The 22,806-nt window shown below is 55.9% G+C and overlaps 9 protein-coding genes across 9 annotated transcripts; 4 read left to right on the plus strand and 5 right to left on the minus strand.

The window, feature by feature from the left end:
* Positions 1–61: 61 nt before the first annotated feature.
* IWZ02DRAFT_435769 (uncharacterized protein) lies at positions 62–2,767 on the minus strand (the record flags this gene model as incomplete). The annotated part of the gene is made up of 4 exons (XM_066766475.1): positions 62–1,815; positions 1,872–1,988; positions 2,011–2,403; positions 2,464–2,767. The coding sequence occupies 4 exons, from the start codon at positions 2,765–2,767 to the stop codon at positions 62–64; spliced, it is 2,568 nt and encodes an 855-aa protein (XP_066620167.1).
* A 3,308-nt stretch (positions 2,768–6,075) lies between these two features.
* Positions 6,076–6,738, plus strand: IWZ02DRAFT_435770 (uncharacterized protein; the record flags this gene model as incomplete). Its single annotated transcript, XM_066766476.1, has 3 exons — positions 6,076–6,183; positions 6,243–6,645; positions 6,710–6,738. The coding sequence occupies 3 exons, from the start codon at positions 6,076–6,078 to the stop codon at positions 6,736–6,738; spliced, it is 540 nt and encodes a 179-aa protein (XP_066620168.1).
* A 2,633-nt stretch (positions 6,739–9,371) lies between these two features.
* Positions 9,372–10,589, minus strand: IWZ02DRAFT_435771 (uncharacterized protein; the record flags this gene model as incomplete). The annotated part of the gene is made up of 3 exons (XM_066766477.1): positions 9,372–10,216; positions 10,242–10,314; positions 10,383–10,589. 3 exons carry the CDS (start codon positions 10,587–10,589, stop codon positions 9,372–9,374), a joined length of 1,125 nt encoding a protein of 374 aa, XP_066620169.1.
* A 675-nt stretch (positions 10,590–11,264) lies between these two features.
* IWZ02DRAFT_63431 (uncharacterized protein) lies at positions 11,265–13,416 on the minus strand. The gene is made up of 2 exons (XM_066770992.1): positions 13,241–13,416; positions 11,265–13,186 (listed from the first exon to the last, which is right to left on the minus strand). Exons 1-2 carry the CDS (start codon positions 13,377–13,379, stop codon positions 11,346–11,348), a joined length of 1,980 nt encoding a protein of 659 aa, XP_066620170.1. The 5' UTR covers positions 13,380–13,416; the 3' UTR covers positions 11,265–11,345.
* Positions 13,417–13,913: 497 nt separating this feature from the next.
* Positions 13,914–14,557, plus strand: IWZ02DRAFT_383187 (ribosome recycling factor domain-containing protein; the record flags this gene model as incomplete). Its single annotated transcript, XM_066765264.1, has 2 exons — positions 13,914–14,159; positions 14,204–14,557. Coding segments are annotated over 2 exons (600 nt in total), but the record flags the coding sequence as incomplete, so codon positions are not given.
* A 110-nt stretch (positions 14,558–14,667) lies between these two features.
* Positions 14,668–15,301, minus strand: IWZ02DRAFT_63528 (uncharacterized protein). The gene is made up of 2 exons (XM_066770994.1): positions 14,947–15,301; positions 14,668–14,887 (listed from the first exon to the last, which is right to left on the minus strand). Exons 1-2 carry the CDS (start codon positions 15,113–15,115, stop codon positions 14,778–14,780), a joined length of 279 nt encoding a protein of 92 aa, XP_066620172.1. The 5' UTR covers positions 15,116–15,301; the 3' UTR covers positions 14,668–14,777.
* A 2,067-nt stretch (positions 15,302–17,368) lies between these two features.
* On the minus strand, positions 17,369–19,150 carry IWZ02DRAFT_63525 (PIG-M-domain-containing protein). The gene is made up of 4 exons (XM_066770993.1): positions 18,372–19,150; positions 18,054–18,324; positions 17,897–18,004; positions 17,369–17,848 (listed from the first exon to the last, which is right to left on the minus strand). Exons 1-4 carry the CDS (start codon positions 19,076–19,078, stop codon positions 17,666–17,668), a joined length of 1,269 nt encoding a protein of 422 aa, XP_066620173.1. The 5' UTR covers positions 19,079–19,150; the 3' UTR covers positions 17,369–17,665.
* A 227-nt stretch (positions 19,151–19,377) lies between these two features.
* Positions 19,378–20,346, plus strand: IWZ02DRAFT_383062 (Translin; the record flags this gene model as incomplete). Its single annotated transcript, XM_066765255.1, has 3 exons — positions 19,378–19,517; positions 19,566–19,583; positions 19,674–20,346. 3 exons carry the CDS (start codon positions 19,378–19,380, stop codon positions 20,344–20,346), a joined length of 831 nt encoding a protein of 276 aa, XP_066620174.1.
* Positions 20,347–20,588: 242 nt separating this feature from the next.
* IWZ02DRAFT_63589 (uncharacterized protein) lies at positions 20,589–22,586 on the plus strand. Its single transcript, XM_066770995.1, has 3 exons — positions 20,589–20,804; positions 20,860–21,096; positions 21,158–22,586. Exons 2-3 carry the CDS (start codon positions 20,886–20,888, stop codon positions 22,285–22,287), a joined length of 1,341 nt encoding a protein of 446 aa, XP_066620175.1. The 5' UTR covers positions 20,589–20,804; positions 20,860–20,885; the 3' UTR covers positions 22,288–22,586.
* The last annotated feature ends 220 nt before the right edge of the window (positions 22,587–22,806 follow it).

The raw sequence follows: 22,806 nt of genomic DNA on the forward strand, positions 1-22,806 counted from the left end.
TTCTTCCGTCGCCGGCCGTCCACATGCATCCATCGCAGAGACGGGAAACTCCTACACCACTTCACCCTGCCCCACCATCGCCATGTGCCGTCGAGGTCCCATCATCACCCCGTCCTCTCATGTTTTGACGCTGCAAAAGCAACGCTGAACACTCCACCCTCTGCCGACGACACGAGTCATCAAGATTGCCGCCCAACTCACTCCTCCGCATCATCGCGTCGTCGCCATCCATCTCCATCAGACCCACCGCCATCTCGCGTCTCGACCTTGGGATATCATCGGTCATCACCATCGCGTCGTCTGTGGGATCGAACGGCTGACAGAAGCAGACACGCATCAGCCATCCAAAGTTGGCTGCCCATGTCCCGTGCTTCTCGAAGCCTTCGCCATCGCTGCTGCTGCCCTTCTTGCAAGAGATGCGGTGGAGACTATTACGCTGCGTGTCGACGCCCCCCTGCTGCTCGACTTGCTGTGCCGCTCCAGGCGGTGCGAGCTCGTTTTGGGTTGGGAAGAAAGAACGCCTGGCCGGTGCACCCTCGTTGTTCCGCACGTGCGGACTCGTCGCAGTGGGCGGAGGACTCAGTATCCTGTTCGACATCGCTTCACCGTTTCCGCTCGACGCGGTCCGATTGGGATGTTGCTGCTCGCGATAGCGGGAGACATGTACAGGGCGTGCCATACCGCTGGAGATTGACCCAAGAGAAGAGACGGACACAGGACGCGGCAGGGGTCGCTGGCGGCTCGAAAGTCCATTTGAAACGGCGATTGGAATGAGGGCGGGGAGCGCAGCGGAGCGGATAACGTGCGTGGCCCGAGTCTCCACTGCACATGGTCCTTCTGCACGTGGATTCAAGGGTCCAAGTGGCACAGCACGCGGGAGATTTGAGGGGGATGCTGGGGGTGGTGTAGATCGGGGGAACAGGGAGTACTTGGGGGTGTTTTGAAGAGTCAAGAACGTTTCTTGGGAGTTAGTTTCGCCAGTAACGGGTACCGTTGTACTCGGCGCGGCATCGGTGGAACTGGTGAGAGCTGCTCTGCGAGTAGGACGAGACGGGGGTGATGGGAAGAAATCGGGAGGCGGACCTGAGCTGCTGAAAGCTCCGGACCTGGGTCTGTTGGTCACAGTGGGACTGACTGAGACGATGCGGTGGCCATCTTTGCAGCAAACATCGAAGGATCCTAAACTGTCAATCGCCGAACGGCAGCCTGGGAAGTCGAAGTTGGTGCGACCACAGTTGGTTGCGACGTTTGCATCTGATTGTGAGTGACTGGGCATGTCGGCAGAGCGTCCGCGCACCATGCATGAGACACGGTCGTATGGTGATTCTGGTACTCTTGGGTCGAGGTTCCGTCTGGAGTGCGGCGGAGAGGTGAACAAGGGCTCAGGTATGAGCGAGTGGATACTGGGACGCCGGCCAGATCTGGATGACCCTTGCGATGTACAGTTCTCTGGAGAGGAGGTCTGTCTGGAGGCCAGAAGGCTTGGTAGTGCGACGTCTGGCTGAGGAGACGGAGGGGGTGCTGGTGGCTGTCCGCCATGCCGATGCTGCACGCGATCCTCCTGCGTGCCCTGCTGCTGTGCCTGCGCCTCTCCGCTGCTCGGCTGCCTGTCCGTCTGTGGATCACGAGGTGGACTTGTCTCAAAGCTCGTCTCAGCAGGGTAGCCAATGCCGGTTGCACAACCCCTTGGTGCCCCAGTCAGTCCGATGCCGCCATGGCCGCTGCGTGGCGGAGCCCAGTAGGCTCTACCTGTTCGGTGAGGACGGTTTGTGCGGCCCTGTTGCTCATGGCGGTCTGCCTGCGTTGCATAATCACCTGCTTTTGTCGCCGGTCGCTGGTTAGCTCACATCTCCGGTCGAGGCTGTACTCACTCGAGCTGAGCAAGCGGCAGGAGTCTTGACCAACCTCGGGGTCCGCGAAAGAAGTCTCGAAGAGTATATCCCACGCTTCTGGCACGAGAGACCCTTTGCCTAGAAGCGTCTGGAGTTCTGGACAAAGTAGGCAGATCACCCGGCCAGCGGGGCACGCCACATGGCGTGGAGGTCCGCTTATACGGAGCATGGATCGGGGAGCCAGGCCTAGCGGGGTCATCGACGTCATTGACGCAGTCTGAAGCCAACATGTCCTTTGCGTGTGAGGGTATTTGCGCGTCAATGATTTGGTGGAGTTCTCGAAGGGTCGCTTCATCCACAGTCATGGATACAAGCCGGCGGTTGGGCGGCCCCTGCAACGCCATCTCATCCGAAACATTTTCCTGGTCAGTCCGCTTGGGCACGCTCCTCCTCGATGTTGCTAGGAGAGATTTCTTGGAACGCAGCGTGGCGAGCGACTTCTGCTCAATGATCGTCGTTAACGGTGTAGCATGTGGTCTGTTGACAAATCGGACCGCGATCCCCGGAGGATCTTTAAGCTGTTTTAGTACACATCGTATTCGCACGAGCTCAGCATGCGGCTCCAACGTACTTGGAGTGCCAGAGCGCGGTCGCTGCTCGTCAGCCCAGCCCTTGGACGGCGACTTGCTTCTTCCCTTGGCCCTCTTTCGGGCTGGCTGGCCGCCATGGTCGAAATCCAGGCTAGCGCTCCTTGCGTCACAAATTGAACTGTTCTCACTGGGAGTTTCTTCTGATGAGTCTAGGTGCGGGAATAAGTGTCTCTTGGAGGGCGTAATGGATGCCGAATCAGCGGGTGCAGGAGGTATCGATGCTTCCAGAGCGTTGCTGCGGTCTGATAACGGTTGTACGAGTACGACTGAGGAAGATGTTGCCATGATGATGCTCGGGTTGAAACTGATTCAGGCGTGCCACAGGTGGAAAAAGAAACGTCAAAGTTTCTAAACGAAGTTTCAGGCGTCACCAGTTGGCTTGTCAAGAGCGCCTGCCCTCCCACGGGCTGCTGCGTGGATGCATGGCGCCTTCCATGACACCTCGCTGAGGAAACATTCTTCGACGCGCAGGCGTTGTAGTAGGCGGGCAGCGACAGCAAGGCGGGTAGCAATCCAAGGCAAAACGTCGACCGTGCAATTCCTTTGTGTTGCAGCAGCAGCAGCGCCGCCGGTCCGGAGACAGGAGTTTCGTGACAATGCCGTGGAATATGCCGTCTTCTCCACAATTGGAGTCAATTCCTGAGCGCGATAGCAACCGCGAAGTAGAAAAACAAAAGGCAGGCCGCGGACGTCTCAAGGATTGATGCCAGGAACGGCGCAAGGTCTCGACATGGAATACAGGGCCGTCTCCGAAGCCCGTCACATCACGCCAGGAGTGAGGTCGAAAGCTCATGGTACGACTCGCTGGTGTCCTGCAACGGACGCCAGTCGTATGACTGCCAAAGCCATGAGCTGAAAGACACGGGACAACTTTGAAGCAAAATTCGAAGATGAAGTTATCGATGACGAAGACTCAGGAAGTTGCCAGTGGGGATCTCTGAGATCGGCGGCGATGCACGCGGCGACGGTCCGAGCGAGCGCATCTGCCCGCAGCTTGCATGTGGCAGGGCGCCGGCTTCCCCGGCGGCATGCTTCCCATTGCTTCGGGTCTACAGCCCGAGAGCATCAAAACCGGCATGAGTTCCAGCAGTATTCGCAGCAAAAGCCTGCAGTCGGGGAAGGGGAAAATGACGGACGTTGTCGGCAGGATACCTGCTCTACCGAGAGCCAGGCACAATTACCGCCGGAACCCCTGGCCCGATCCCCGTTGCAGCTGCATTTTGGAGACCCACGAGGCTTTTCGTGAGGAGCCTGTTGGAACTCTTGTTGATTTTTTCTTTGTCTTTTGACTTCATTTACACGATAACCAGTCCGATACCCTGACTCTCCGACTCTCGTGGGGGCGAAACGAGCAGATCTGTCTGATGGTTCCACAACAGAGTCTTGTAACAGACGGTGGCCGGACCCAAGCAGCTGGCGTTCGTTGCTGGATTCGTGCTTCTCAAGTTGGACTGGGCCAAAACGTGGCTGTGTTGGTGTCAGAAGCCTGGTGACCACACGTGTCGTCTACAACCTCCTCTGTTGCAACCGGTCAATGCTAGGCTGATTGGTCAGAGGCGGTTGTCGACGTGTGTGCTGGTGAGGAGAACGGCTCCTCGCAGGCAGGTGATTCAGGAGCAGTCAAGTGTGCGGCGAGCAGGGCAAGCCGCTCCCAACCACCCCCGGATTGTGTGCTCCGGGCGGCTGATGGTGGATATTACCCCACGCACTCTCAAACAGCCCATGGACCGGTTGTAGGTCGTATCCATCCTGCCTTTCGAGTATCTCATGGAAAAGGGTTGGCATTTTGCGCCCACGAACGTAATCATGCCGCGTGTACCAGTCGCCGCTGTCCAAAATCCTTGACGTAGTGGGGAGCGGAAGGGGCCTTTTTTGAACAGTCTTGTGGAAGCCACGGACAGATTCTCTGCGTAATCAGTCAATTGGGGAGTGCGCTGTTCTCATCTGGTCCAGTGCTACGGAGCCGGGTCCAGATTCTCATCGAACACCCCGGCTGTGGACAGATGAAATATGCTTAATGAGGGTAAGACGCTGTCAGCGCCATGTGTCAGCGGGTGAAACACACAGCTGCTCAAACCGTTGTTTGCGCGCCAACGCCCGCGGCCCGCGACTCTGGTTGAATATCGACCCATTTCCTTCTGAGCATGACTTCTGGCAGATCTTAGGGCTCATATCGTGCTTTTAATTCAGTTGCCAAGGGTTAAATGGCCAATCGCGGCCTCATTTGGACAATTGTAGCTGCGTCTAGTTCCAGGAGGGGGCATAACCAATGTGGCGTGGACAGCCACTTGCCGCGCTGGGCTCGAGATGGCGTTTGCAGTCAATGATTCGTCGCTTCTGCGCTCATGGAAAACGCAGGTAGACCTCTGCTCGCAGCAACGACAAACGCAGGTCCCGACAGGCGACAAATGCGGTTCATTGGAAAATCGGTCTTGTTACTGAGTCTCCACCTGACCGCTGCGACACAATAATGCAAGAGTACCAGTCGGACGGTGAGTTGAATGCACTGCAAAAAAGTGGAAAGAGATCGGCAAGTTGTGCCCCCCCCATTGATGTCCAACTCTCCAGGATGAATTGTATCGCGCGTTGGAGGATACGGAGCCATTTGGCCGCAATCCTACGCTCTTTCTACAGCACAATGACACTTCAGTCATGTTGCATGCATAGGAGCACAAGCGACTGGTCAGTCTCCCACACAGGATGTATCAAAACGGTCCCGCAGTATACGCCCAAATGCGGGTCGAACGGAAGGGAGGCGGGGGCGCTCGAGTAGCCACACATATTCACGTCTTGCAGCGCAGGACGGCTGCAATTTGCGTTCGTCACGCTAGGTACTGATGCATCCGCAGACATGATCTGCACTTGCAAGTTGGGGCAGGCGTGTGGCAAGAGAGGTGCCGAGAGTGTCGTTACAGCACCACTCAGACCAACGAATCCTGCAAGAAAGCTTTGTCGCATAGAGTTTGTAAGCCAGTAGATTCCGGCCGGAAAAAAAGAGCTGGAGAGATATTGGGTGCGTGTGCTCAATCTCGCAGCTAGATCCGCATTTCTCTCCACCCCTGCTGATGGGGCACGGGTAGAAGCTCAGAGCCCTTGTATCCTGGCCAAGCGCCACACCTATGCTCTTGAGAACGTTGTCACATCCCAACTTCGATACCGCACGCCTTGCATGGAGCCCTATCAGGCCACCTCGCAAGCTCCGGGCCTGACCGGCTCCTCGGGACCAACTTGTCGTCGACCTTTTTGGGCGGAGGCGCATCCATGTGTTTGGATCAGCTCGGATGATCGTCTATGCCCTGTTGAAAAAAAAGTCAACCAGCGGATTCGAGACGTCCCTAAATCCAGGGCATGCGAGTCCCAAGATCTGCAATACGCGGTCGTTGCCAATATCTCGTGCTGCATCAGGCGCGGGTACAAGTAGAGAGCTGCGGTCGAGGTGGTAGAGAAGGCACGCGTCGTGGATCACGCTTGTTTTCGGTTGTTCTGTTTGGAGCTGTCCGTACTTTGTTCCTCCCCACAGAGCCAACCACATTACATCGCCAGCTTTTTGCTCGTCTGCACGCGTCAGACGACCCCAGAGCTAGCCAGCTGACATGCCTCTTCCCAAGCTCGCACCGAGCAAGACCAAGGGCGACTTCTTCCGGAGGTTGGGCCTCAGGGAAGATTGCCCGGCGCACAAGGAGCTGTACGAGCTGATGAAGGTAAGCCTGCCGCGCGAGGCCCGCCGGGCCAAGGCTCAACATGGCTGACTGGGCTGTAGGAAGAGGCTGCTGAGGGCAGACGGCGTACGAGCCAGGATCCATCTAACCTGGTGCCGCAGTGCCGCGCCGACCCCACGGTGCAGCCGCCTTACTCGTCAAACCAGATAACCGAGACAGCCATGCACCGAGAAGTTTTGAACGTTTACCAGTCGGCGAGCGAGCGGACGAGGCCTCTCTACGACCTGGGCCATTACATGGACGGCCGGAACGAGGACAATTGGATAATCAGATGGCTTCTTTGGCATGTTTTTCGGTATCGGGACAATCGAAATAGACATCGAGGTAGCGGAGCATCATCCAGCGTTACCGCCAGCGAGGCTGACGGTGCAGGCGATGCAGGTGCAGCCCAAGACGCTTCAGCAGATGGGAATCATGGCCCTGGAGGAGGCTCGACAGGGACAGGTGAGGCGGTCCCCAGCCAGAAAGCCTTCGTGGATTGCCACGTACTGACAGACACTCAAAATAGAAATGTACGATCCCGTCCGAGACCTCTAGAAGCTGGTTTTCTAGGGCCAATCGGGCCCATTCGGCTGCCAAAGTTGCCATGGTCGATTGCTGTAGGGCTGATATGGTGGTTATCGTGTCCTTTGGAGGGGTGGCCAGGTATGAAACAAGACGTGGGATGGTCGATTTTTCAAAGCAACGTATCCGGGTTTGGGCTGTCTTTTTTCGTTTTCCTTTATCATTCTTGAAAGGATTTTATCGGCATTTTTTTTTGGCAAAAATTCTGTTGGAAGCATTGGAGTTGGCGCTAGCGTCGCTTGAGGATCCGAACGAAATGATGGTCCCCTTTTGCAAAGTAAATTCTCGTTCTTCCCGCACATTCCAGCTCGGGCTGACGTTAAGACCGGGTCAATGCCCGTTGGTAAACAGCGGCGGGCTGGGCGATGAACCAGGAAGACAGAATGGCAAGCCAGGGCGGTGCAGATTTGGGGCGAGGATGAAACGGAGACAAGCAGCTGCTGGGCTGAGAAATTGGAGCGGAGCGGGGGGAGTGAGAGTGAACGGATTCCGAGGTGCGCCGGCATTGAAGCCAGGCAGACCTGGACCTGGGCCCTGGCGCCGATCGAGCGTGACTAAACCAAGCGGACGGCACCTTACCGCTGTCAGGGTAGGCGCGAGAGCTTAATTCAACCTCTCGCTGAGGTCGTCATCGTCTCTCGCTAGGTCACTATTCAGCCCATGGCCATCGACACGCCTGTGACCAGACGACCCGGCCACCTGTGGAGTTCTACCGAGTCACTCGGCAGCGAAAATGCACCAGGGCACCAACCCGACTCCATGTGACGGCTCCGTCGGGCGAGCATGCAGGCCAGGCCTGGGAACGACAGAGGTGCCCATTTTCCACGCAGCGACCCATCAGACCGGGACCTGTAAACATCAGACCACCGCTACCGAGTTCGAGGAAACCTGAGCACTAGCAAAGAAAAGAGATGACCGCCAAAACTTACAGTGATGTCAGAATCGCCCCATTCATGCGTCCAGGCTGCTGTCGGCGATGGGAGGTGATTGAGGGTGAGCGACCTGGAACCGTCAACTTCTCAAGGCCACCGTGCACCACGTCGATCCCTGGGGGCTGCTTAAAGGCATATCGAATGTGTCTTGTGGCGCTGCCATATCTGTTGATCAGTGCTCCACTGCACTCACAAACAACACAGCGTCGTGTCAGCGGTTGCAAATTGTGGAACTTTCGACAATCTTGTCCCTCGCTCCGGAGCCTCCTTAGCAGCTCCGCTCTCTCGTACCCCCAGTCGTCTCTGTTCCATGACCGGCAGTCTCACCAGCCCTCATTCCACCGTGGGCCAACCATCATCAACAACCCAAGGTCGCACCGACCCGATGCGAGCACCGCAGGGTTGCCACGCGCAGGAAGGCGTTGGACACTTTTCTTGTCGGGCCAGACACTGCCAGACATGATCTAGCAATTTGACTTTCAAAAAGACCTGGGCAAGCCTTGCGTGTCATCCGCTCATCCGCGGCACAGCTGCTGCACAGCCGCTGCACAACTTCAACCCTTTTCCAGGTTTCCTCGAGGGAATTGACCCCAAATCACTTGAAGAGAGCAGCCTGAACGCTCTCGCCGATCGATTAGCATGAATATTGACTTCTCACTTTGGGTTTAGAGGGTCCACATGGATTCTCAATCAAACAAGATCTTGCTAGATGATGCAGTCCAACCCTGAGGCCACCGAGACGCATCCGACGCCACCATAGCTGAGACGCATCCGACACCTTTTCACACCTCTCAAGTCCGTCTCGTCATTCTTTGACCAAAACACGAATTCATGATCGGTAGCGCGCGCTTCGATGCAGTTACCTGGCAACCTGGAACCCCGTATCCCGTCTCTGGACCATGTCGTGTCATGTTGGGCGGGTTCCACAAAATCCGAGCAAAAATGGTCATTCACAGGTCTTGCAGAGAGGACCGGCCGGCCAGCCAGGGCCAGGGACGAATCGTTGCCGGCCGAACCACCTCTTCAAATCTGGATCGTGCGTCGCGCATACATGACTGTCCCCGCACATATATCTCGGAAAGCCCGAGCTGTTTCACGCCCTGAATTTTCAAATGGTCTAACCCCTTTCGCCCCCGTCCTGCCGACAGCCTAACTGTCACGCGACGTACATTCCAACATGAACGTCCAGGTGCTCAGAAGAAGCGCTCGATCGGTTGGACAGTCGACGCGCTGACACGTCTGCTCACTGCTGGCAGCAGCGCAGCCAGCCCACAAAAAGACGGTTGTTGCATCTGCATCTGGAAAAGACCGAGATCGGCTAACATCGGATCTCGGCGCCACCATACAGGGACCCACCCCACACTCTCCCACCCAAGCACACGGATCGGGACCGCCCACCTCGCAAATCTGGTATATGGCCGGTCGAAAGGATAGCCGACGACGGCCAAAAGACCCTTGAGTAACAAGTCAACGCAAGAATATCAGAATCAATGCGCCCATGGCCAATGGCAAGGAGGCCTTCTGTAAGCTTCAGGGGATGTTGGGCTGCGATTGCGCGATAGAGCCATACACGGCGCGGGTGTATACTGACCCAGTGCGCGCAAAGCTGACGAAAGTGCGGAGGCTCGCCCTGCAGATCGCACGACGGAAAGACCAATGCGGAATGGAATGGCCTTACGACGACTCAGCATGTGCCCCATCTGCCTCCCTCTCGCGCCGACGACACTTTTGTGCCATCGTGAGAAGCCAACGCCGATTTATGTCGTCCACAGTCTTCTTAATATCCGGCCCGACAGCTCCATACCGACCCGGAAGTCTTCGGTCGGCAGTCCACCAGTTTTGATCTATGTAGATGCGCACCCACATCGGCACCACGGCAGCGTTGAAGATGTAGCCAGGGTCCGGTAGAATATGAAGAAAAAGATCCGAGCCTGGGTCGGCCAGCTCAATCTTCAATTCGTGATGAACGCTCTTCATGACCAGCTCCATGCTCTGCAAAATGTCCTTAACGAAATCTGGATCTTTGGCGGATGCAGCGAACGCCCGATATCGTCCACTTGGGGTGTCGTGTCCGTCGATAGCGAGTTGGAGAATTGCGTTTTGGAGCCGCGTCTCGGTTTCGAAGTGCCACTCGCAGCTCTCCTGAACATACTCTTTCAGACACCGCTGTGCGTAGCCGTCCACGCTGCGCCGGTACTTTGTCGCGGCCTCGAGCTCCACTGGCATGTCTTCCGCGCGCCCGTCCTGCGGCTGCAGAACGTTCAGGTAGCCCATCTCTTTGAGTATCTGCGTCACGTCCCGCAGCGCGGTGCCGTAGACAATGGGCGGTCTCTCGTCGCGGAACGCAGGCAGCGAGCACGCCAAGGGCGCTTTAGCTGCCACCCACACCTCGGCGTCGATTTGTTCCTCGAAGAACTCGTCGGGGACATGCTGCGGGAGGTCCATTTGCGAGAGCAGATTCAGGGCGCAGCGCCGTCGTGCTTCTGTGGTGCGCGTTAGTAGATCAGAATGCTCCGTCACTGTCAACAGCATCGTAGACTGTACCTAGATCATATGGCGGAAGATCGTCTCTGTTACTCGGAGCGACGTGGGGGTGGAACCAGACAATCACCGGTCGCTAGGGGGGCAGGTAGTGTCAACGGCAGCCAATGGAACAATATTGTCGACAGTCGGTGCTTCACTTACGTCCAAGAGTGGCGGAAGCTCTTCTTCAGACAGCGACACTCGTCCGTCGGCCGACGCAATTACTTCACCTGGTGGCGACAAGGCATCCTCTTTCTCCGAATTGGGCGCAGAATCTCTCGTGGGGTCGGTCGGGGAAGGTGTTGGTGGCTTGTACGTCGCGGCGTCATGAAGTCGGCGTTGACTCGCTGGACTGTCTTGACCCGCCATATTGATGTCTTGAAGTCAATGGATACCGAGAGTGCGTGTGTGTAAGGATGTGCTGCCGTTGGTGAGGTGACTGGCGGCGCGGCAAACGCAGCGTTTGTTGGTTCGAGGAGCACTTACGAACCCCAGGGAAACGACGACGGGCACTCAAAAGTCCAAGACGACGGGGCATATGAATCTAGGGGACAACATGACCCAGGTGACATGTGCGGACTTTTGAGAATCGTCATATGGATTTGCTTGCAATCGATTTTGATGAATGTTTTTGGTTTTCTCGAGTCTTCACATCGCCACGTTCTTCGCCAGGAAATTTGACTCACGCACCCCAAAGAAAATGATGTGATGGATCTGACCCAAAGAGAAAATGGTGCTGTAAAGAAGAAGCCAACCTCTCACCACACTCTATCGTTCTTACCTGTACAGTCCACTGTCCATCTACCTTTGCAGCCACAATCGATTTCAAAGAAACTGACCTTGGCCGTTGTCATTCTGGTTGGGAATAGATCAAGGAACAAGGAAGGATATGAACGCCTACGCTATGCAAACCTTGAAGGACTGAGCATGAAATGGAAGAAAATCACAACCGTCGACTGCTAGCAGACTGGCTGCTAGCAGGTATACCTTGACGCATTCTACGCCAGTCTGCCTCGAGCGGTGAAGCCCGAAAAATGGGAATCTGGTAGCGAGGATATCAGCAAGTGCATGCTGAACTCGGAATCCATGGTCCGCAAAAGGTGTGCTCCCCGTCAGCGATCACTTCTACCCTATGGCAGCAGGAGTGCCCGCACCCTGTGCCTGCGTCGCCTGCAATGCTGCCATCTGCTGCTTCAGCGTCTCTCTGTAGACAGTCGTCGCACGCACAACAGCCTCTACCGTAGGACCCACGACCTTTTGCACGGCTTCTGCGCCGCCGCCAAACGCACGCTCTTCAAAGCGGCGTCGCTTGCCCGTGCGTGCCGTGTAAGCCTCGTTGGCTTTGCGCGCCTCGTCGATGCGCTTCCTGCGCTCAGATTCGGCGTCCGTGGCCACGGCCTGAATGCGTTCAAGCGATTTGTCCAGCGTTTCGACGAGGGTAGACAGCTCATCTGCGCGAGCCGGGTCGCCGCTGTGGAAGACGGTCCAGAAGTAGTGGAGGAATTCGATGGTGGTGCTGTGGACGAGGGAAAGGGAGTCTGTCGTCCTGTCCGAGAGACCGATTGACTGCGCCGGAACAGTAGCAAAGGTGCCCGGCGGGGTCGAAAAGTCGGCGGTTTGAGAACGGCGCTGCTTGATGGCACCGAGAATCTGAGAGGTTGCAGCGTTGCGGGCGGCTTTTGTTCCGACGCGTTGATAAGCTGGCTTTTTGGCATCTTGATCGCTGTCGGAGTTGTCGTCGACGTTGACGATGGCATGCAGCTTGACTCCCGAACCGCCAGTGTGCATGCTGCTAGAGTCAAGCTCGCGCCGGAGCTTTTTCAACACATCAGAAGGGTTTTGTTTGGAGTATATTTGGGCTTCCTTGGACGCTTGGTCGTCACGAGCGAAAAACTGCCGTTGGTCTCTAATATTCAGCATGATGCGGTTGTCCTTGGCCCTGTTCGACAAGTCTCGTAGACGAAGCTGCTCGTAGGTAGCCTCATCCATGCCCGCAGGCGCGTGCGGATCTACATCGACTGGCATGACATCGGCCATCATGTGTCCGGAAACACGGTTTAGACTACGAAGGATGGGGACCTTGTCATGTGTACTTGGCCGCATGGTCATGTCGGGAGCGTTTCCCTGTCTCTGGCTGTGGTTTTGCTCGTTGCCCTCAATATCGAGAAAGTGCGGAAATTGCTGCACGCTAAGACCCTTGGCGCGCTCATTTTCTTCCGTGTCGTTGAGATATCTATCAAATTTGGGGTTCGTGGGATCCATATCCGTAATCTTCTCTCCCTTCAATCTTTTGTAGAGTCTACTTGCAAAGAATGCGGCGAAGAATTCGACCTCTCCCATGGGCGGAACCAGATCATTGTACGCTTTCCGGACGAGGGGGTGTTGGTTGAAAATGGTGGCAATCTGCCCCCTGGTCAAGGTCGTCTGCGGCGTGCCGTCGTCCCTGTATTTGAGTTTGATGGACGAAAGCGCATTGACCGGGCCGTGTGTCTGGTTGACTTGCACGGCATGAGCGCGCAGCAGGTGGACTCTAGTCGACCAAAATTGAGAAGAAAACTGGGACACCGTAATCGAGTCTGGCTTTCCGTTGAGTGCCTCTTCAAATCTCCTCCGCGTGTTCATGTCTTTGCTGAGCAGCGACCTCTGCAACTCGACATCCGCCAGCAGCCTCGCATCATCGTACATGTTCTCTTCGGCTTTGTCCGTTGTTGGAGCACCAGACACGGCTTTGGCAAAGGTCATGGCGGCCGACTGGGCCTGCCCGTCGGTGTTCGGCTGGGGAGTTGGGGCATTTTGGATGGAGGTGGAGCGGGCCTTGTGGGCTTCGATGGCAGAGCGCAAGGTGTTTGTAATGGCAGCCTGGTCGTCGCGAGCAGATGGCGAGGTGAAGACGAAGACGTACGAGTCGGGAGAGGTGACAATTTTGATGGAGACGCGGGCACTGGTTGCCGGGGTCTGCTGCAGATCTAGAGAGCGCCGGCATCAGCTCTGGCCATGCAACAGGGTACCGGGTCACGTACTAGAAATGTCGGCGACGGTGACGGTGACGATGGGCGGGGCGTTTGGCGGAGCAGACGGAGCCCACAGGACGGTGCGGTTATCCTTGGAGATGGACAGGATGCCGTCCTGCTTCTTGTAGGAAGCGGGCACACGCGACATGGCCGGAAGGGGGAGAGAGGGTGGTGGAGGATGAAGATGGCCGGGGAGGACGAAGACAGGACAGCACAGGACAGCCCAGGACCTCGACGTAATCGAGCGGCGTTGAGAGGCCCGTTAGCCGACGTTGTTCCTTCCTTGGCACCCGAGCACCCAAGCTCCCCCCGAGCTCCATTCCACACGCACTGCCCTCCAACGGAAGCTGTCGACTCTAGCTCCAAATTCGTACCATGTCGCAACGTCTCGCCCTCTCTTTGCCCTCACACCTATCGCGTGTCCTCCAAAAGCCGGCTCTCCAGCTAGCTGGCGCGAGGTCCGCTCCAATTGGCTCCTACAGCCTCCGATCTGGCAGCTGATGCGTTCTGTAGAGCTGCTCCATCTCTTTCCTCTCCACGCATCACCCTCCGCGTCCCACAACAACCATGCCGGCCTCTCTCCACCACACCCACATACTACAGGAAGAAGTCGAGGGAGCCTGTGGATGATGAAGCCATCCAGGACCTAGGCCTCGAGCAAGCCGATGCTCGCCTTGCCTGCACCGAGGAAGCCTTTGACTTGTCGGTCCTCGAGGCAGAATGCCTCAAAGCCCTCGAGCGCCTGACGCATGAACTGGGCGAGCTGCGCGGCGGAGGACGCTTGGCTCCTCACCACCTGGAGAGGCTAGGCGTGCAAATCAAGAACGAAAAGACCAACAAGAAGGAATGGTACAAGCTGCACGAGCTGGCTCAAGTCATTCCCAAGGGCAAATTCATGCAAGTTGTCGTCGGAGACGAAGAGGCAAGAGTTGCTCGCGCACATTTGCTGCCATCAAAGCTGACGCGATGCAGCACGTCAAAGCGCTTATGAGCTCCATCCGCGCATCGCCGTACTCGCTTGCCCCGCAACCACCGACCCCAGAGGAGCCCACCACCATCACCGTGCCCATCCCTCCGATCACCGGCGAGTCGCGAACCAAAGCCATCAAGGCGGCCACCGACGCTGCGAACAAGGCTACGACGGCAATCAAGCGCGCGCGCACCGCACACCACAAGAAGCTGCGGAGATTTCAGCTCGAACGGAACATCCTCCCCGATGACTTGGTCAAAGCGACCAAGCTGATGGACGAGACGGTCAAGGAAAACCTGGCCGACGTCAAGAAGATTACCGACTCTGCTAAGAAGGTTCTGGACGCTCCGCAATGAGCAGCGTGGATGAGGTTTTGTACCAAAAGTTTGGCGCAGCTTCAATTGCAGCAAGTGATGGCGATTTTGACACTGCTGTGCACTTCAAGGTCTAGGAAACAATCAATTTTGAGCATCTGCCTCGGCCACCAAAGATTATTATGGGTATCGCGTAGCGCCGCACTATAGCTCCAGCCCAGCCATCGCCCTTGACTCTTTCGCTTCTACTCTCCCTCGAATTCTACAGTGTCTTCTTTCCGCCGCCCAACTTCGACCTTCCTTGGCTGCGCTCCTGCCACTTCATGTACCCGAGGACAGCTCCAGCGAGAACGGCGAGGACGACAAAGTTGCCTGCAAGAAAGTCAATGATGAGCGATTGATAATGCATCGCAAGTGCAGGCGAGGCATACTGATGATGAATCCAGCTGTATCAGCCGTCAAGCCAACGAGGCCGCCGATGAAAGCCGCGACTGTGGCGAAGAACGTTGCGATGACGGAGTAGAGACTGTTGAAGGCGTCGGTGACGAGGGAGATGAGGGAGTGCACGAGTGCGGAAAGCGATGAAGCGATTGACGACATGTTGGCTATGGAATGATAGGTCTGTGCTTAGTTTGTATGAGGTATTGTATCACGTCTCCAGGAACAATGTTGTGAGGTGTCTGTCTGTCAGAAGAGGCTGATGAAGGTAGGCTGAGTATTAGGTTAGGTTGTTGCGCGAACCAGGGAAAGAGCAAAGGGAGGAGGGAACAAAGCAACCTGGATCCAACAGACTGTCCAGTATCCCATGCAGTCACCCAGTCCAGCGCAATCGCCAACCAGGAAGGAACTTGAAGCCCGCCTGCATTCCATCACGTACGTCAGCACATCGTCATCGGAAGCACAGCAGCGCCAACTAGAGACCGGGAATCAAAGAACCAACCAGAACTGACCAACTAGATCCCAAATCCTTCCATGCCTCTGCAATCACGCGCTCTACATCAAATCTGCCACAACCATCTCTGCGCAGTGGTTCAGTGGACGAGCAGAACAGACGTACTAAATCTGACGTCACATCTCGAGACCCTGCATGGTGCATGTGCTCCCGTCGTCGCCCTCCCGCCGCCGCGACACGCCGCCGACGAGTGCGTCAAACAAAGAAACAGGAGACCAAGAAACTTGCAACGACTTTTGTCAGCGACCGACCCACAACGCTCTCCCGGATCGAGACGTACCGGATCGGAACTCCTTGTTTCCCATGTCTACGGCAGCACGGCTGTTCTGGCTTCCGTCCGTCCCGCGTCTCCTCCACCGGACTGCGGCGCGCCATCCGACGACGCCGCCGACATAGTGCGCCGCTCGTGTCGCCATTTCACTCACGCACGACGTGCAGTCGGTAGGTTCCGAAGACAACATATATACTTGCTTGACTTAGCGGCGGTGAACGAATGCGCCCCAGACGCAAATGTGGTGGTGGGTGAATGCTCCTTGCATGTGGCGGTGCTAGGAGCTGTCGTTCCTTGTTGAAACCCACCCAGTCTGCGATGAATGACTCAGTAGGTGCTTCGGCGACGAGGGGACGATAGGTAAGGCGAGTCGGTTACGGAATCAAGGCTCTGCGACTAGATTGTTAGTAGATATGTATGGCATCGCGCCAGTAGAGACTCACTCCCTGGAATCTCAACGACTATTTCAACTCGGGACCTTCTCTTGCCTGCAACTCTGTCGTCTTTTCGTCTCTTCGTTTCGCTTCTTACGTTGTTGATATCTCAACATCGTACAATTTTGCTATAAAAAGATTCCTCTCTGTTATTTCGCCTCTCAGGCTCATCTCATCTCGCTTGCTCTCATGCATGTTCTTGCTCTTCTTGAAATCCAGTGTTGCATCTTGTGTCGTCGTGGATAGTATTCGACGTGTCCGACAGGCTACTTACTAGGAGAAGAAAAAAAAAACACGCAAGGATCCGTCGCCTCTTCATCTCTCTCCCTCTCCCCTTTCCACGCGTTTGACATATGGAAAGAACATTCTCTCACCGTCTCCACCAATTCTTCTTTTCCACAGCAGAACAAAATTGTACCCGCAACCTTCTTCTTTCTATCTCCACCAGCCTACATGATTTTACACAACACATCCACATCCCACAACGGCCCACTCACAGCAGCCAGTCGCGCCTCGCCCTCACGGCAAACCCAAAGCGCGACTGACTGACCAACCAACTCACTGTGGCATGGCTAAACCGACACACACACACACAACCAATCGACTGCCTTCCCGCGCGCGATCCGTTCCGCGCCTGCTTGCAAAACCGGGCGCGCGGTGGGACGGCGTCGTGTCGCTGTTTTCTTCTCCTTCATCCATTTTTCGATGGATGATGAATTGACTAATTAGATGATGGATACTGTGGGGACCGGGGGCTTTTCAACGGGAAGCGTTGTAATTGTCGGGTGCTCAGCAGCATAGTAATAACAAGGTCTTGTTCTGTCCGCGCGAGGGTGGTCTTTAAACGGGCTGCTTCGCGCGTGAGCGGAATTATTATTATTGTATTTTAAGGCAGACATGGGCTTTTTCTTTTTTCAATGTTGATTTACAACCCTAACCCTAATCTCCACTCTCCGCTCGACATCTGCTCCCTGAAGGCTCTTGTTCCTCGCCTATGACCATCATCACTCGCCTTCCAATGCATCCGTCCGTCCGCTCAGTGTGGCGCAGCTCAGTCAACAGACAGACGTGCTACTGGAGTTAGGGAGCGGCTGCTACTTAATTTGTCTAATTGAAAACACAGGCGAACCCAACTGCAATGCTGCAAAAGCAAAGTCCGGAAGCTCTTAATCCCAGCAAAAGCTGGGAATTGAGATGAGGATCTGATTGGTGGAGTGCCGTTGGCGGCCGGAACAATCGGCCCACAGTCTGTGCTGCTTCGATGGCACCTATCCAGCGCAGAGCTGGCAAGATGTGTGCTTTGTGAGCATGAGGTAACGCAGCGGGCGCGGAACTCTGTGGTTCCGAGAACCTTCATTTCCTTGAAAGTTGGGGACACGGTCCAAGGCCGTGGTCAAGCGAGACAGGGAGGGTGAATCCTCACCAACATCAACGCAAGTCATCGCAGGCCAGTGGAGAGACAGTCGGGGAATGGGCAGATCGATTCAGATTGATTACGCTGCCTTCTTTTCCGGAGTACGAATGATACCAGACTTGGTGTTTCCCACGTCAGAAATGATGACACCAAGGATCCACGCATTAATCAGGAAAAAGATGACGCTGGAGGACCAAAGTCCGCGAGCAAAAGTGGAGCGGCCGAGAAACTCGAGCTCATAGCCTTGTTGAAGCCAGAGTGCCTGATTACAGTCAGTATTCCGTCATTCATGAGTTGTCGACGTGCTTACTTGGCCCAGAACCCAGAGCAGAAGTGCGGTGACGCCTTTGGCCGGCTTTCGGAGTAGAGATGAATCAGGAAGGTAGAACGGTAGAAAGACAATGTACCACAGAAAGTACTGGACGCACGTCAGCAGTCGCACAACTCGTGGGCATGGAAGGACGAACTTGGCTTGTGCAGACTTTGTTGAAGGTCACAAACGCAAAAGTCTGAGCGAGCATTGTCGAAGCAAGGTCCTTCTTAGCCAAGGCCATGGGTATCGCAATGGTGCTAAAGAAAAGCTGAGGGACAAAAGCAAAGGATTCAAGCTTGAGCGTGGAGCTTCCAGCGGGAGATGAGTTCAAGTACAGAAGGATATTGTACGGGGAAAAGTTGTGGCGATGATCAAGTCTGATGAGATGGTAGAAGTAAGTGTGCTCAAGAAATGGCCACCCGTAGCTGCAGCTCGGTCAGAAGCGTTTGAATAACGGACGAGAAAGACATACATCGAGTACATGAGAGCATTCAAAGCCAAAAATGTCGCCAGACTCACAATGGCGAGGGTCAGGCGAGCGCTGTTGAAGAATCCTGTTATTTTTTGGCCTACAGAGTTGTTGTCGCTTGCAGGTGCATCAGGGGCAACATTGTCCTGGTCGAGCCACCAAAAGATGGAAGCAGCATATATGAATGGATAGATCTTGAAATGGACAGCAAAGCCGAGCAGCAATCCAGCAAGCACGATTCGTTTCTGCGTGACGGCCCACAGCAAAGCAGTGACAATGACACCAAGCAGGCCTTCAGAACTGCCTCTCGTGCTGATCTGGGCCACCATGGGATTCAGAAGCCAGATGCTTGCGAGTTTAAGCGCTCTTTCGGCTGACATTTTCGAAGTTGATCGAAGCGTTAGGTAAATAAGCCAGCCGGCGATGATGTCGCCAAAGGCAAACAGAGCCTTGCCAAATGAGAACCATTTCGACCAGGTTGTGGGGTAAATAAGCCAGGCCAACAGTGGCGTATACCGGTACGTGTCTCTTCTGTAAGGCGAGCTTCCTTGGGCGACGAAACGAGTTGCATCGGTGAAGACAAAGTAGTCAATGTCGGTGTATTTCATGGGGGAGTACGCATCTTGGAACAGGCCGTAAACCAGAAGGACAGCTCGCAGAACAATGGCGGCAGAGAAGACCAGTTGCGGCTGGACCATGAGTCGAGACATGGTGACGACAATGGCACGAAAAGAAGAGGATTGGATCAGATGGAACTGAGAGCTGGACGCACTCGAGTGGACAGAACGGGGTGCTTCAGCGTCTAGGCAGGTTGTGCCGATGGACGGCAAAAACTGCCGCGGGCAAAGATGCAGCAGCAGCAGCAGCAGCAGCAGTGGTTTGCGTCAATCGGGCAAGCACCATTACCATCAAATAAGCACAACCACCAACCACACCACCACCGCCCACCCCTTTCAAAATCTCTCCTCCTCTCTCATCCATGGGCCAAAAACGTACCTACACCGAAGCCATGGACGACTCCACCAAACAGCAAGCCTCACCGTTCCTGCCCACGTTTGAGGTTTTCCGCGCCGAGCTTGACGAGCACCATGACCGACGGGAACGCATTATCAAGGCGTCGCGCGACATTACAGCTGCGAGCAAGAAGATGTGAGCTGAACAGCTGCTTTGCACCGACTTCTTGCTAACCTTGGGCAGCATCTTTTCGCTACAGAGGTACGACGCCGCCATCCCCATCGCTCACCTTGCTCCGCAGAAGTCTCCGTCCGCTTGAGATTGTCGCAACGCGATCTGACTCCTCCCCAGAGTTCGCAAACTTGGCCAGCCGCTCCCTCCCAACGTCACAAAAGCCAATGCGCCCTACTGGGACACCATCACGAAAACCTATGCCGCAATCTCAAAAGACCTCCAAGGCCTCAATGCCTACCGCTATGCGCGCAACATTACCGGAGGTCACCAAGAATTCATGGAGTCACTCAGCTTCCAACATTACCTCGAAACCCAAACCTTGATATCATACGAAGAGTCGTGCAGACGGTTGGCAGAGCTCGGCGGCGAGGGCGGGCCCATTATGTTGACGCCCGAGGACTATATTCTGGGAGTGTTTGACATGATCGGAGAGTTGATGCGCTTCTCCATCACAGCCATGGCGACCGGCGGGGCGCTGCCGGGAGGACAAGCGCGACGTCAGGCTCGCCCGGAAGAGGATGGCATGGACGTTGACAGCCCGGAAGATACCAAGCCGCGGCGCAACGTGCTTGATGACATGCGCGACCTCCGCACGCTCCTGGAAGGCTTGGATATTGCAGACCGGAAGTTCTCGGACGACGTGGACAAGAAGATGGGAGTGATGCGGACGTGCGTGGAAAAGGTCGAGAATGCGCTGTACGGGCTCATGATTCGCGGGCGCGAACGGCCGAAGGACTGGATGCCGGATCTTGGTGCTGCAAGAGGACAAGGGGAGGTTGAAGGTTACTAGCAGTAGTCGTGTGGGGAGCTGGAGATAGTGGCGGAGGCGACAGCGTCAGCAATCCAAAAGTGTTGTAGCTATAAGGAATATGGACAGGACCAAATGGGCATGGTGAGACGAGGGTAGATTGCTCGGTGTCGTGGTAGTATTGCGGGCTTTGGCGCTTGCCCCCGCTTGTGGCTGCCGGCGCACTCACAGTCTCAAATCATCCAACCTCCGCAGACGACCGCCGCCCGTCCATGTCCATGGTTAGTTTGTCTGACCGCACCCCGACATGCCCATCACCATCGCCAACTCCTCAACAACACTGCATCCCCAACATCTATACGCTTATAATGCGCTCGCTTTGACCGCCGGCCTCTCCATGAGCCGATCCACCTCGCCTTGAAGGCCCTTGCAGCGTCGCCCACGGCTATGCTCTCTCACCCGACCTGACGCACCGAGCAACACCAACCCACCCTCGCACAGTACAGCACGCCTCCAGCCCGTCCTCGCCTTTTCGTCATGCTAACTCGCACCCAGAGCGAACCCAACTCTCCATCCTCACCATGCGCGCTGGTGCGCCGCCCCAGCCTCAGGCCCAGCCTCAGGCTCAGCCGCGCCACGGCCGCCCTCACAAACCCGAGACACCTGTCCGCAAGATATTCAACTGCATTGTTGACGACTCTGCCTTCCTCGCTGGCGTCAAGAAGAGCACCCGCGATGGAATCCGCAAGTGGATCAACAATGGCGCCATGCGTCTTTTTGTCCCGCTGTACAGTACGTGTTCCCCGCCAGCTGTGACGTGACTCTGGCGCAATCTCATTGACGAACTCGGCAGCCCTCGAGCAAATGGATCGCATGAGGCGTGCTGGCGGAAAGACCGCCCAAGATGCCACCGACACCCTTCAGTGGCTTGACGACGTCACCTCGATCAACGAAGTCCAGGCCGCTGGTCTTGTCCAGCTCCAGGGTGGCGACGAAGTATACAAGACATGGGCCGAAGTCGAAGGCTTCTTGCTCCCCGAGACTCTGCTCTCAATGACTGAATCCACTGACGAGGCGGATCACACTGCCGACGAGCTCCACAACTCGATCCACTCTCAGAGCAGCACCGACAAGGCTTCTGAGAGCTCCGTCGAAGTCGAGTCCAAAGCTTCCGAGTCGCCACGTTCCACCTACTCGTCCACCAGCCCCGACCTGTTGAATGCGACTCCTCTCAAGCCGGAAAAGGCTCCGGTCACGAATGGCACTCGAGCCACAAACGGCAATGCGCGCAACAGAAGATCTAAGAAGGAGCAGAAGCCCAAGTCTTTTGTGCCCCAACACCTGCAGCCATTTTTCAACCACGTCATCTGGAGGATTCACCATGAGCAAAATCCAGAGATTGGTCCCGAGTCTTTCATTTTGCTCACCAACGACCCAAAGAAGCAGGCAATTGCGCAGCGTTTCAGCGTACGCGCCAAGCGCCTGGAGCAAATGCGCGACATAATTGGAAGGGAGGAGCGCGACTTTAGGAATCGTCAAGCGTACCTCAAAAGGGAGGCCAAGGAAGCCAAGGACATTCGAGAGCCAGAGACTCAAGAAGAAGCCGTCCCAGACGGTGAAAACTCGGACGACGAAGATGAGGTTGTCTTCAAGAGGGAATTGCCCTCCCGACCCAAGTCTGCAACTCAGCCCGTTTTCGATCCCAACGAGTTCAGCCGCACCCAACACGTTGCTGCCCCTGCCGGACCCAGTCCCACCCAGCAAAACACTCACCGTGGTCGAGGCGGTCGCGGCGGAAACCGTGGTGGTCGATCTGGATTCCCCAACACAGGTGGAGCCAACCCGCGTGCGCCTCGCAACTCTGTCATCGCACCGAAGATTGCGGACACTGCCGGTCCAATCGACCCCGACTCCTTCACGAGGCCTCCGCCAGCCACACGCTCCCTCCGGGGCGGAAGACGCAAACTTTGGGAGCCCGCGTAAGAAACAAGAAAAGGGCGCTGGAGGCTTTTGACAGCGCTCGCGGTTCTTCTCTCTTCTATCATCTATGGGTCCTTGGCAACTCCGCAAAGGGTAGCAACTTCATCCGACGGGATCGAGAAGGCATACTTCAGCCTTCCAGGGTGCTGTTTGCGTGCATCATCGTATGGCCGTCATGGTCTTGAATGGCTCCAGCCACATTGAGTCTGACTTCATGATGCAAGCCGCGACGGCCTCTGCATCATGACGGCGCAAGGGCCAAAACGTTGGCCAACACCAGGTGAGATTCTTTGAAATCTGCAGTGGCAGACGCGGCAAAACGTCATCAAATGCGGAAACGCGTGTGCTTTCACGAAGAAGGGGGTGAGATGGATTGAGGAGTAGTTGAGTTCAGTGTGGAGAAGTGACTTTTTGACTTTCGCAATCGTTTCTTGGATTTTGCGCCTCAACGATCGCCTCTCGATCACTCAACACTCGTTTAGTAGAATGGCCGCTTTGATTTTGATCCTGCATTTCTGCTCT

This window comes from Phyllosticta citriasiana, assembly GCF_038021145.1.
Source record: "Phyllosticta citriasiana strain CBS 120426 chromosome Unknown IWZ02scaffold_12, whole genome shotgun sequence".
NCBI classification, from domain to species: Eukaryota; Fungi; Ascomycota; class Dothideomycetes; order Botryosphaeriales; family Phyllostictaceae; genus Phyllosticta; species Phyllosticta citriasiana.